The sequence below is a fragment of the Trichoderma harzianum genome, assembly GCF_003025095.1.
Source record: "Trichoderma harzianum CBS 226.95 unplaced genomic scaffold M431scaffold_20, whole genome shotgun sequence".
NCBI lineage: Eukaryota > Fungi > Ascomycota > Sordariomycetes > Hypocreales > Hypocreaceae > Trichoderma > Trichoderma harzianum.
The window spans coordinates 385,351-397,428 of NW_020209268.1; the positions used below are offsets into that span (position 1 = coordinate 385,351).

The 12,078-nt window shown below is 45.9% G+C and overlaps 6 protein-coding genes across 6 annotated transcripts; 3 read left to right on the forward strand and 3 right to left on the reverse strand.

Annotated features, from left to right (window-relative positions):
- Positions 1 to 907: 907 nt before the first annotated feature.
- M431DRAFT_98275 (hypothetical protein) lies at positions 908 to 3,143 on the forward strand (the record flags this gene model as incomplete). The annotated part of the gene is made up of 11 exons (XM_024925025.1): positions 908 to 931; positions 1,001 to 1,070; positions 1,127 to 1,301; positions 1,361 to 1,507; positions 1,586 to 1,738; positions 1,798 to 2,159; positions 2,219 to 2,235; positions 2,291 to 2,369; positions 2,423 to 2,568; positions 2,620 to 2,697; positions 2,754 to 3,143. The coding sequence occupies 11 exons, from the start codon at positions 908 to 910 to the stop codon at positions 3,141 to 3,143; spliced, it is 1,641 nt and encodes a 546-aa protein (XP_024768870.1).
- A 1,009-nt stretch (positions 3,144 to 4,152) lies between these two features.
- M431DRAFT_319121 (hypothetical protein) lies at positions 4,153 to 5,004 on the reverse strand. Its single transcript, XM_024914286.1, has 2 exons — positions 4,300 to 5,004; positions 4,153 to 4,205 (listed from the first exon to the last, which is right to left on the reverse strand). The coding sequence occupies exon 1, from the start codon at positions 4,835 to 4,837 to the stop codon at positions 4,382 to 4,384; it is 456 nt and encodes a 151-aa protein (XP_024768871.1). The 5' UTR covers positions 4,838 to 5,004; the 3' UTR covers positions 4,153 to 4,205; positions 4,300 to 4,381.
- Positions 4,505 to 6,829, reverse strand: M431DRAFT_524948 (hypothetical protein). Its single transcript, XM_024920596.1, has 3 exons — positions 6,171 to 6,829; positions 5,322 to 6,110; positions 4,505 to 5,245 (listed from the first exon to the last, which is right to left on the reverse strand). The coding sequence occupies exons 1-3, from the start codon at positions 6,816 to 6,818 to the stop codon at positions 4,994 to 4,996; spliced, it is 1,689 nt and encodes a 562-aa protein (XP_024768872.1). The 5' UTR covers positions 6,819 to 6,829; the 3' UTR covers positions 4,505 to 4,993.
- Positions 6,830 to 8,150: 1,321 nt separating this feature from the next.
- On the forward strand, positions 8,151 to 8,479 carry M431DRAFT_98432 (hypothetical protein; the record flags this gene model as incomplete). The annotated part of the gene is made up of 2 exons (XM_024925046.1): positions 8,151 to 8,324; positions 8,396 to 8,479. 2 exons carry the CDS (start codon positions 8,151 to 8,153, stop codon positions 8,477 to 8,479), a joined length of 258 nt encoding a protein of 85 aa, XP_024768873.1.
- A 359-nt stretch (positions 8,480 to 8,838) lies between these two features.
- Positions 8,839 to 9,349, reverse strand: M431DRAFT_319237 (hypothetical protein). Its single transcript, XM_024914287.1, has 3 exons — positions 9,152 to 9,349; positions 9,023 to 9,070; positions 8,839 to 8,950 (listed from the first exon to the last, which is right to left on the reverse strand). Exons 1-3 carry the CDS (start codon positions 9,248 to 9,250, stop codon positions 8,894 to 8,896), a joined length of 204 nt encoding a protein of 67 aa, XP_024768874.1. The 5' UTR covers positions 9,251 to 9,349; the 3' UTR covers positions 8,839 to 8,893.
- Positions 9,350 to 10,003: 654 nt separating this feature from the next.
- Positions 10,004 to 11,838, forward strand: M431DRAFT_98206 (hypothetical protein; the record flags this gene model as incomplete). Its single annotated transcript, XM_024925014.1, has 5 exons — positions 10,004 to 10,478; positions 10,529 to 10,987; positions 11,048 to 11,403; positions 11,452 to 11,604; positions 11,659 to 11,838. 5 exons carry the CDS (start codon positions 10,004 to 10,006, stop codon positions 11,836 to 11,838), a joined length of 1,623 nt encoding a protein of 540 aa, XP_024768875.1.
- Between the last annotated feature and the right edge of the window lie 240 nt (positions 11,839 to 12,078).

Consider the following 12,078-nt stretch of genomic DNA (forward strand, 5'->3'; position numbering starts at 1 on the left):
ATCTCTGCAGCGAGAATCAAGGCGAAGGCCGGTGATGGCAACCTCACATGCTGTTTCTTGTCGCATTTGTCGTATGGATCAGATATATACCAGACGATTGATTCTATTGAAACCTCAAGATCAAATTCGTTTTAAGGCACTACTCCTAGGTAGATAGTTGACGATAGAGTTGTTACTCCGCTGTATCTATTCGAGTTGTATCATGGTGATGCGCACTTACACGATTGCATTGTTTAAGCGCGCTGCATCTAATCGTCTCACCTGCACATGTAAGGTATCACTTTGATCATATGCAGGTGTATTTTCTATTCCCCTTCCATGCGGCTATCTACTTCTTTCTCTGGCATTGGTTCACACAGCTGCTATCTTGCCGTGTCCCCACTGTTCACTTTGAGGGTGATATCGGAGGCAATTTTTTTTGCCACTTTGCCGAACAGGCCGACTTTGCGCATCTTCTCCGCCCTCGAATTCTTGGTAATGGGCTACAGCGGCAAGAATAGCGTCAGAAAGCACTAGAAAAGCCATGGTAGGGGACTAGATAAATTAAATTCCCATCAATTCATTCCGCTCTTTGACAAATCTCACAAATGCACGGGCCAAACTCTCACTAAGTTTTTGGTGGGATATTTTCAAAGTGAACCCCACGTTGCCTTGCAGGCCGTGATGGACTAGTCTGCCAGATCCTGCGGGGTTTAAAAAAAAAAAAAACTTTGGGAAGCTTCCGAAATCGCGAATTTCGTCTCCTGCGCCAAAACTTGTCCCAAATCGAGACGTTTTTGCGCCGAAACTTCGTCACGACCGGCTTCCATTGCTCTTCTGTAGCGCATCGTTGCGTTGCAGTTGTTTCTTCTGATTTGGTCTTTTTCGATTGTATTTGTCCCCTGAACCCGCCGTCATCTCCGTCAAGATGTGTGGCGTCACTGGTTTGATGGTTCGTTCTATGATGGAATCTCGCTGCAACGCTGCATGGGTCTTTGCTAACGGCAACTCCTGAATCCAGCTCGGAGACCCGGAGGCCACTACGGCTGCCATCGAACTCCACGAGAGTCTCTTTTATCTCCAACACGCAAGTTGAATCTTGGCTTTGGAAACGCTCGTTGCTCGGACTAATAGGAAAAATAGCGAGGTCAGGATGCTGCCGGCATCTCGGTTTGCAACGGGGGTCGAGTCTACCAGAGAAAGGGCCTCGGAATGGCGCAAAAGGTCTTTTCTGAATTCGACGGACTTGCTCTCCTGGAGCAGCTGCCTGGTGCTTTCGGCATTGCCCACGTCCGATATCCCACCGCCGGCACTTCGTCTGCGTATGTGCTGTTCCAACGACTCGATATTTCGAGTGTATGCTAACGCGATGGAATCGTAGATCTGAGGCACAGCCCCTCTACGTAAACTCTCCGTTTGGTCTCTCCATCAGCGTCAACGGAAACCTCATCAACCCCGACTACCTTCGCGAGTTCTTGGATGTCGAAGCTCGTCGACACGTCAACTCGGATTCGGACTCTGAGCTATTGTGCGTATCTACGTCCTCGTGATATCAAATGGCTATGGGATATTATATGAAGCCGTTTGCTGACTCTTTAAATCACAGACTCAATGTTTTCGCTCACGCGCTTAATGAGCTTGGCAAGGCTCGAGTAAACGTCGACGACATCTTCACCTCTCTACGTGAAGTCTATGCCAAGTGCACCGGAGCTTATGCTTGCACTGCTATGGTTACTGGCTTTGGTATCCTGGGTTTCAGGTAGGCTGATTGAACTTTCTTGATGCCCATGTTGGCAGTTTGACCAACGTCCATTATAGAGACGCAAACGGCATTCGCCCTCTTTGCTTTGGCTCTCGACCTTCTCAAACCCTGCCGGGAGCCAAGGATTACTTCCTTGCATCGGAATCTGTTGCTCTCCGACAGCTTGGATTTACCGACATCGTCGACATTAAGCCTGGCCAGGCAGTCTTTTGCCAGAAGAACGGCACTGTTCACTTCCGCCAAATCGTAGAGCCAAGATCGTACACCCCCGACGTATTCGAGTACGTCTACTTGGCTCGACCTGACAGCTGCATCGACGGTATTTCTGTTCACCGCAGCCGGCAAAACATGGGTGTTAAGTTGGCCAAGAAGATGAGGGAGGTCTTGACCGCAAAGGAGATTGAGGAGATTGATGTTGGTATGTAGCCAGCTCCTTTGGGAAGTTGTAAGAACCATGCTAATCAGACTTTTCTTTAGTTATCCCGGTTCCAGAGGTAAAGCCTACAAACTCAAGCTACACTCGGAATCATCTGCTTACCAAGTACCCAGACTAGTAACACTGCCGCGGCTACTCTTGCAAGCTGCCTAGACCGACCCTACTCAAACGCCTTCGTAAAGAATCGTTATGGTCAGTCGCCTGAACGTCGGTAATACGAACATTTTGAACTGACTTCCATCTAGTCTTCCGCACATTCATCCTGCCTGGCCAAGAGGCGAGAAAGAAGGGCATCCGTCGAAAGCTCTCCCCCATCGAATCCGAGTTCAACGGAAAGGCCATTTGCATCGTTGACGACTCAATTGTCCGAGGAAACACGTCGCGAGAGATTGTATGTGGACAGTTCATTACTGTTTTATCCTGTGACTAATTTTGGCTTTAGGTTCAAATGGCTAGAGAAGCTGGAGCAACCCGTGTTTATGTCGTCTCGTGCTCTCCCGAGATTATGAACCAGCACATCGTAGGTTGAAGTCTACACTCTGCCCGGAATCATGCTAATCTTGAATGGTATTTTAGTACGGCATTGACCTTGCCGACCCTGATGAACTGGTGGCATACAACAGAACCACTGAAGAGGTGGCCGAGAACATCCAAGCCGACAAGGTCATCTTCCAGAGCCTGCAGGATCTCAAGGACGCCTGTACCGAAGCAGCTGATGACACAAACGACGTCAAGGAGTTTGAGGTGGGAGTCTTCTCTGGAAAGTACATCACTGAGGTGCCTGATGGCTACTTCGAGCACATCAGCCAACTCCGCGGCAAGAACAAGAAGAGAAAAACCCCTAACTGCTCGGAAGCGATGATCATTGCGAATGGCGGCGTTGTCAATGTGGCACCAGGCCAACAGGCTGCGGGTGATGCCAGAAATGGCGTCAAGAGCCCGTCATACCGGGAGGACATCAAGTGAGTAGAGGCCTGATGACTTCCAAGCTGAACTGTTTATTGACAATCCCACAGCATCTACAACATTGCCAGCTAATCGACGACTCACGGATCGGTATTGGCATATAGTCTATCTGGACTTGGCCTCATTCATCGGTTGCGCCATCTTTTTGTGAGAACAATGCGTGGAAAACAAGACGAAAAAGAATAAGAGGCATCTTGGGGCTTGGATTTGGTCCACCAAAAAAAGAAAGCAGAGTCTACGCCAGGGATCGAGGAAGCTGTCGGCCCTGCTGCCAGAGATACAATTTATCGGCGGCATTGGCGAGACTACTGCGACGTAAAACCCGTGGTTTGGAAAGCGCCGTGGAATATGCGAGAATTTGTCAGAGCGTAATCTGCCCCTGGAAAACAAAAAAAGAAGTTACGGACAGTTCAGATGCTTTCTGGGGTGATCAGTTGGGCTGGTGGGCTGAGAGATACACAAAAACATTAATGCAGGGCTAAACATATAGACGACAATCACTAAACAGCTCGGGCGAGGCCTCTGTCGCCAGCTTAGTATATCGGTTTGGTACCATTAGATAGGGGGCGGCGCAATGCTTATTTGATAGACGATTTCATGTTCTGAATTCGAGTGATGAAGGATGATTGATACCTAGCAGAAAGAGAGAATGTGACATGTACTTAGCAGTCCCCGTACCTGACAGCTCCCATGTCAGCTTCGCGCCGCCAAGATCCAACCGAACAACTACAATAGCATACTCAATATACCAAGAAAGGAAAGAAAAAAACCCCCTCATTCATTACAATCTTCTTCAATTGTGTCCAACTCCATCGGGATCCTACCCTCGTCTTCCTGGTCCTCCTGGTCTTCCCGGTATTGTATCGTTCCTTTGAAACACCAATATGAGCTCTTCGGTCGTTCTTCTTCCAATCGTTTAATCAAGAAAGCTTCGACGTCCTCGGCATTCGCTCGAGCACTTCGATCGGGATTAAGCATCGAGGTTCGGATGAAGTCCACGAACTCTGGGAAGAAGGAGTCTGCCGTTTTCGGATATAAATCCTTAATAAGTGCTGTGAAAAACTTCGAGTAACTGTTAGCTGTTGCTTTATTCATCTCTGTTCAAAGAATATTCCAGCTTTATTTCGCATAACTGTGACCTGATGGTTTAACATACCTCATCGACTGAATTCTTGCGTTTTGTCGTGCTCAGGGGATCTGTAAGTCTGATAGGTGCGATTAATGAACTGGGGCTGCTGTCACGTTGAAGAGACGAGTTTATGAGACTTTTGAAGATCCTGGTCTAAGACTTTGAGCGATCCCAATGACGCACTACCTCCGTTTAAAGTGTAAAATGTTGTCTGACTTAATTCCGATATGGATCCTGTAGACATTTTGGGCGTTATTTGCTGGAGGTATATTGTATTGTTCTTAAATGGCCTGGAGATCTTGACACTGATACCATGACATTGAGTGCAAATCCACCGGCTGAACTTATACCATTTTGATCTCGTAGATGTGATGATATCACGTCGGTGTTTGTCCCATAAATCATTAAGGGTATCCTCTCTAGCCTGAGGAAAAGGAGCACTGCGCATTTTCCCCTTCTTCAAATCTGGTGGCAAGACAAGCCATTGCTTGTCAATAAAATTGTTGATAAGTTCATATTGATTGAATCCGTCAGGTAGATGCACCTCGTTCCCAGGCCCCTCCATATCTATTATTAAAAATGAAACCTAGTATGTACCGAACATCCACTAGTGGCTGTAGGCAGGCCCATTGTCAATTTTATTTTCGCTACCGAGATACAATTTACTTACTTTAATAAACAGGGTATCATGTTATCCAAAAATTGAAAACGTCCTCATTCATTACCAGGTGCCAGTTCCCGTTGTGCTCCTACTATAACTTTTCGGGTATTCTATCGTGCCGTTAAAACGCCAATATCGACTGTCCGGTGGCTTTTCTTCCAAAAGTCTTCCTAAGAAAGACTCGACTTGCTTGGAATCCGCTCGATGTTTCCGATCGGGGTCAAGCATCGCAGATTGGATGAAGCGAAGAAACTGCGGGAAGAAGGTGTTTGCCATATCAGGCCCCAACTCTTTAATAAGGTCAGAGAACCACTTTAAGACGTCATTTGCTGTTAGTTATTTTCATTTTTTCCTCTTTAAGAGAGCATTCAAGTGTCGCCCAACCTACCTCATCGACTGTACCCTTGCGTTTTGGCGCCTTAGCTTGTGTCAAACGGCTCGTTTTCATGATGAAGAAGTTATCCTCCGACCACTCGCCCTTATTTTCATCGGGAAATTGCTTGTCCTCGTTCATCCGCGCCGTTTTGAACAAATCAATTGCGTTCTCGCCGCCTATCGCCCACGTCACGAATTCGGCAAATAAACAGCCAAAAGCCCAGATATCAATCTTCCTGGACCTCACTTTACCCATGTCATGCTCTGGTGCTCTATAAGTTTGATATGCGTTACCCATGGACTTGGACTGTACAGTCCGAGAGACAAGCCTGTGAAACTTCATGAGGCCTAAATCAGAGACTTTGAGCAATCCTAATGGCGGGCCGTCTTTTTCAGTGAAGTGCAATATGTTATCTGGCTTGATATCGCTGTGGATTCCATAGAGATCCTCGGCGCTGGTTCCTGCGGGCACATGTATGCCGAATGGTTCGTGGATGGCCCAGAGATCTCGAATAATACCATGACATTGCATGCATATCCATCGGCTAAATTCAGACCATGGTACTCTTGCGTCCGCAACGATATTGTGTGGATCTTTAGCCCATAAATGGTTAAGGGTGCCTCCATCTGCCCAAGGGAAAAGGAAACCCCGGCTTTCTCCCCTCATGAAGGCGGCGCGTATTTCAACGATATGGCCACCAGGTGTTGCCTTGTGGAAGGCGTCTAGCTCCTGTTGGAAGAACCTATCTCTTTCGTCGGGTATCATCGGATGCATAGTCTTAAGAGCAAAGTATTCGTGATTCTGAGGCTGTTTAGCAAGGCTGGAGCTGGGGTATACTCGCGCCAGTAACAGTGAACTTACAAAGCCGTTATGCTCCCTATGTATCTTGACTTTTTCAACCAGTCCAAATCCGCCCGGGTACTTCTTTTTAGAAACCTCTTGGATTGGTAATATCGTCTTATCATGAAGCTTATATACGTTGCAGCGCATATTCCCAGCTTCAGGAGCCTCGAAAGACGGTATCAGCACTGACCATTGTTTCTCAAGGAAGGCATCTATAATTTCATATTGATCGTCCTCATCGGGGAAGGTCAGACTGGATTCTGGCTTATGTCGATGCGAATACAGTCCTGTGAGACCTGGAGTACTGAAAAACGGAAGGTCTCTGTCGCACAGCCGATGTTGTACGAATGATTCTATTAGGCCAACATTGCCTAGGAGAACAAGAATGACGAATATTTTGAGACATGGCTGCGAGGTGATCGATAAGTCCCGAGTTTGTCCGTGGCATATCAATGACGCGCGACTTTGGTGAAAGCTGTCGTCTGATTTTGGAAACGCTTTGGACAATTCCTGTGCTACTGTTTTCTCATGACATATACTTTCCAGCAGCCGACATGGTATGAAGCGCCTGTTGTCGCATGGGTTGGTCACAAAGGCCTGTCTAAGGCGGACTTTTAAACTTTTGTGCGCCTTTCCGTTGGCTTGAGGGTCCCCAGGGGAAGACATAATATATGTGTATAAATATATAAATATGGAAGACAAATAGGGAGTGTTGAGTGAGATACAAAATTTGGTTTGTATGCTTTGTCGTGGCTGAAAGTGATTGCTCGTGGGGATTCTGGCTCAACTACCAATGTCGGGTTTAAATACCTCGATCATTGATGATTTGGGTACCAGTTCCTTGATTTATCCAGAGAACAAAGGTGGCGCTTTTCTCATATGGGTTGGGAGGATTTGGATGCCTTTTTTTTTGGGTTGCTGTGAGAAGCGCGGCACGCTCTACACACACAGGCATGGTGGGAGATATTATCCCACCTCTAGATGTGATAGCTTCCTGCAGCCTCGTTATTTTATCACACGTTAGTTTAAGGCAACTTCCCTCCCTCAATGCCTTGGATTGTTCGGACTCAATGTTGACATTTGTTCTCCTACTAACTTGGAAAATTTTGAGGCTCAATCAACATACCTACCACTCTGTCTTATAATCGAAACGACCGCGAGGCTTTTCAAAAAATGTTCAAGAAAAGTAGCCTTGAGGCCCTTGTGTAGTTTCTTTTGACGAAAAAGGCGCCTCGTGCGTGCCATGTGCCTACGATCGTTCCTGAGAGCCTGCCAGGGCATAATCCGTACCTCATGTGAAACACCACTTTCTCCAATGAATAGCCTTTAAAATCCGTATTCTGCGACATACATGATGAACATCAAGAAATAGGCCTCAAGATTGGCTGCTGTCTAGCCAACCCAGAGTTCGTTCGGTAGGGAATGGCTGAGGGTGCGAGCCTCGTCGGTGTTAATTTTAAGGCGGTAGATTGACCATTAGGCATCCAACACATGCACCAGTGGTAACCGGGCCCTTTTTGAGATAATGGATGGCACTCATGCGGCCTGACTGGCCAGTGCGCGCAATGATTTCATGCCATGTGTCGTGTTTTGTAGAGGCAAATACTGCCTCGCCACGACTTCGCCTCTACATATAAGTCCACATATTCTGCCCAAGGGGGTGTCTCCCGGCAACCATTAGGCGACTTAGGCAGCCGCTCAGCTCCCAATGTTTACGAATGTGCCCCTCAAGGTAATATCGGCTCCCAATACGAATGCGAATTCCGAAGGCGCACTTGTAGGTCTGACTCTTCCTTACCGTTGGCTCTGACATCGGTGTGTGCTGTCGTCTGCGTAACGTCTAAGGTGAGGAGATATGAGACAGATCAAATGACAAACACATCCATACATCGGTATATAAACCCCATCACTTCTTTAACATCACCACATGCCTCTCTCAATCGCTCAATATTCGTTTACAAATACTCCAACACCATGGAATCCAGAACATCTTCAGGAATGACCAAATTCGTGACCGCTCTTCGAAGGCCGCTTCAAAACGATCGACACAACATTAAATCCACACAAGAATGGAGAAATAATGAACCACAACGCATACCTGGAGATTATCTTGTTCCAGAAAGACTAGAAGCTGCCCTCAAGAAAAATTGGCAAAATCAGTATGCCGTTGAAGTATGTTATGTGAATAGATTACAGATTTGGACTTATATGAGTGATCAATAAGCATTACTAACTGCGTAAAGATGCGATCGAATGAGTATCGTATCCGCGCACCGGGTAAGCTCAGTGACAACGAAATTCGGACATGTTACTCCCCGGGGTATTAGATTGGTGCCGCATGACGATCTGCTATTTATGTTCTTTCAATCTCGGGTTCCCATTGGTATTGCAAGCGGTTTTGGTAGCAAATTTGCCGTTATTTTGGGTTCTTTGATGTATACCTATACCTGCACAAGCTGGCCTTCGTCTCAGCACCTTTACTCCCATCACAATGAACTCAATTCATATTGTTCTTTGGCAAATTCTTGCAAAATCAGATTATTTGAGTTTGTGGAAATGAAGAATAAAATTGACCAATATATTTACTTCGATGTCATATGGATGCAGAAAACCAATCCAATTTCTTCGTAGTGTAGGTAGCCATTGGAGGTGGATACACCGCGCAGGCCATTGGTGAGTCGATCGGTTATCCCAAAGGATGCCACACTGAGCGAATTGATTCGTAACTTTGGCCGCTGTAGTCATGAGGTCGGAAGGTAGTGAATTCTCATATGTATCCGAATCTCGTCAATCTCCTCCTTTTTTATTATATGATAGTCAGAATGACGATATATTTTCTCAGACGAAGAATCTCAATAGTGGTATCATACGATCGTTAATCGCCTTACTAGTTTGATTTGCCATTGATTCGAGATGCGCTACTCATGAGGTAAGTACTCTGTTTTTATTAGGGGACAAACAAAACAGAAGAAGAGCCAAAAGGGACAGCGAATAGCTACCTGAACCAGCTTGAAGTTTTCTTCGCCAAGCATACCATCAAGGATTTCTTGCAGCCTCTCCCTTGAGCCATAATCGATAGCGATAACCTGTGTTAACATGTTTCCTAAGTAGTAGGCGGCGAGGCAACAAGGCAAAAGTCGAAGTGTGTCGAGAAGGCTGGCTGATTCCTCCAAGCGTGCCTTTAATGCTAATCCTTTGGGCAGAGGGAAATCAGGCTCCGGCTCACACGTGTGTCATTCTAATACGGGCTTTTTGCCGGTGATTACGGAAAGCCGTGGCAATGGATACCACCAAGGGCTATACATAATAGACCGCCTCCTCCTGCATACCGCATCGAAAAATATTTGGTCTGCTGCCAAGTTCGCCATCAAGGCCCACCGCCTCACCTGCCTCTCCCAACTTACTCAAGCAATGCACGATATGTTGGCGCCCCCGGTTTGGTCGGAAGTATACATGGCTAAGGGTAAATACATGAGACATGCACAATAGTCATGCAATAGGAATTCAGATAGCGTTGGGCAGACTCGCAGGCTTTCTGCACCTCTAATTTGCCGCGAGGCTCATCGCTTGGGGGACCCCCATATCTAATTGGCTGGTTTACACCGGTCCTCAGCCATACGGAGGCTAATGCATGGTGCCGGATTCTGTCCAACTCCCGGTCAAAAACTCCCTCAGGCAAACATGAATATGCTCAGCCACGTTCGGCGCATCTCATATAAGGAGATTACCATAGTGTGACCAGCTCCTGCATCATACGTGTGTTCACATTCTCATGGCTCTTTCAGCTTCCCATTTTTCACATTCCGCCAGACATACAGACAAATCTCAAACGATCAGCACCAAACACTAAGATGTCTTGGATCAGCCAGAAGTCTGAGCTTGACAAACATGATAGAGAATTACTGAGGTTCTCCGAAGCTAAAAATGAAGTATTCAGAATTCGAAAGCATGAGGAGGACAGAGAGGGCTGTCTTCATGCTGGTGAAGAACATTGCATCGAGGAATTGCACCTGAGATATGAGGATGAATGGGGACTATGGATCCATAGGTTTGAAGGTCCATCAGTTACACACTCATATCCAGCAGCTGAAGATGATGGCCCAGCAGAACAAAGGGCAGAGGTATCTAGTGGTATAAATTTGATAATGGGTGGAAAGACATCATCTCTGTCCAGAATGCCCTTTTCGGAAAATACCTTCTCAGAACTGATGAGAAAATTGAAGATACACAGGTCGATTGTACGTGCAATCAATAGAAACACGAGCTGCACATTTTCAAGAATTATACTACCCTTGGATGATAAAATATCGTGCCCCAGATCAATAGGTACGCTCCATTTATCACCAGAACATGCGTATTCGCTCACATAATAGTAGTCTATACTTGTAGAACCGCGGAAAGCTGGGAAGATGACATGGCTTTGTCTGTGACATTCTTTCCAGATACGTTGACTACGAACGCTATCTGGTTCGGTTGCAATTTTGAAGAACGATCTATTAATGGCTATAATCTGACAGATTCTGTGATCATTACGAGCAGACTGCGCGAATTCGATGGGGAGGTGTTTCATCCTATGATGCTGCCTACCATATTTGCGGAATTTGAGAGGGACAGGCATATTAACCTCGTCCGCAAGAGCAATACTCAGTTTGTACAAAAAATGATCGATATTGAATCGCGAAATGATACATACTATGGAATACAACAGATCCAAAGAGAAATCCGGCGGTCAATGGAGAAGCAGTCTCCACCACCGTCAAGAACTAGCTCGTTCTTTAATGGCATGAAAGGCAGAGTTGGAAGTTTTCTTTCCGGAAAAACCATTTCCACATCATGTAAGTGAAAATAGACCATAATATTGAAATGCTTCTCTAAACATTTCCTGACGTTATCAGCGACATTCAATAGCTCAGTGGGAACGGAAACATTGCGACCTGAGAGCAATGAAGAGGATGAAGAGGATGATGAAACTTGTGCAATGCTCTGGATCAAGATTAGCCATCTGAAAAATGGTCTGGAAAACTGGAAAACACAGCTACGCAAGATGTTTGATCACACACAAGAGCTTGAGGATATAGACTTTGGTATGAGTCGTAATACTCCAACCGAAGTCTGGACTAGTAGAAGAGACGGATTGAAAGAGTGTGGTGGCCGAATCAGAGAAAGACTCCGTGATTTGATTGATGAATACGACGATTTTATAAGAGAATGCGATCACATTATGGAAGGAATGTCGCTTGCAACGCAACTGGTTAATATTTCCTCATCTTACTACTATGACGAAGCTTACCTACAATAGGATCTCAATCATATCGGTCGGAAAGACGCAAGGCTCAATGAAAATATATCTAGGAGCAGTCTGGCAGTGGCGGAAACTGCTCAGCGAGACGGAAGTTTGATGAAATCCATTGCCATTCTCGGAATGATTTATCTGCCAGCAACATTTGTTTGTGTACGTCATTCAAAAGACAGTTAAGACTTTGATTTACTGACAATGAACATGTAGACATTCTTCTCTATGGGATTCTTCCAATGGAGAGGACAGGGTGACGGTACAACGACGGTGTCGCCGGATCTCTGGGTCTTTGGGCTTTCCGCAGCTGCTTTTACACTGCTGACGGTAGGCGTATTTCTAGCTTGCACGATGAGGGGGAATAGGATGCGGGCTAAATTGCATATTGTTTGACAACGTGGAGAAAGGGTCAGCTATCGGAAAGAACAACTACGACTTTTTAAAACCGAGGCATGTTGTTATACTACCAGAAAACTAGTTTCTATCTTATGTAATCTATTACCGCTTTTATATACATCAGCTTGCAACTTATTTATAAAGTACTTACCCCAAGCTTATAATCCTTTAAGCTGCTTAGCTAGAGCTTAGTGTAACAAGCTGAGCTCCTATAGGGTTAGTATAAAAGGGATTCCC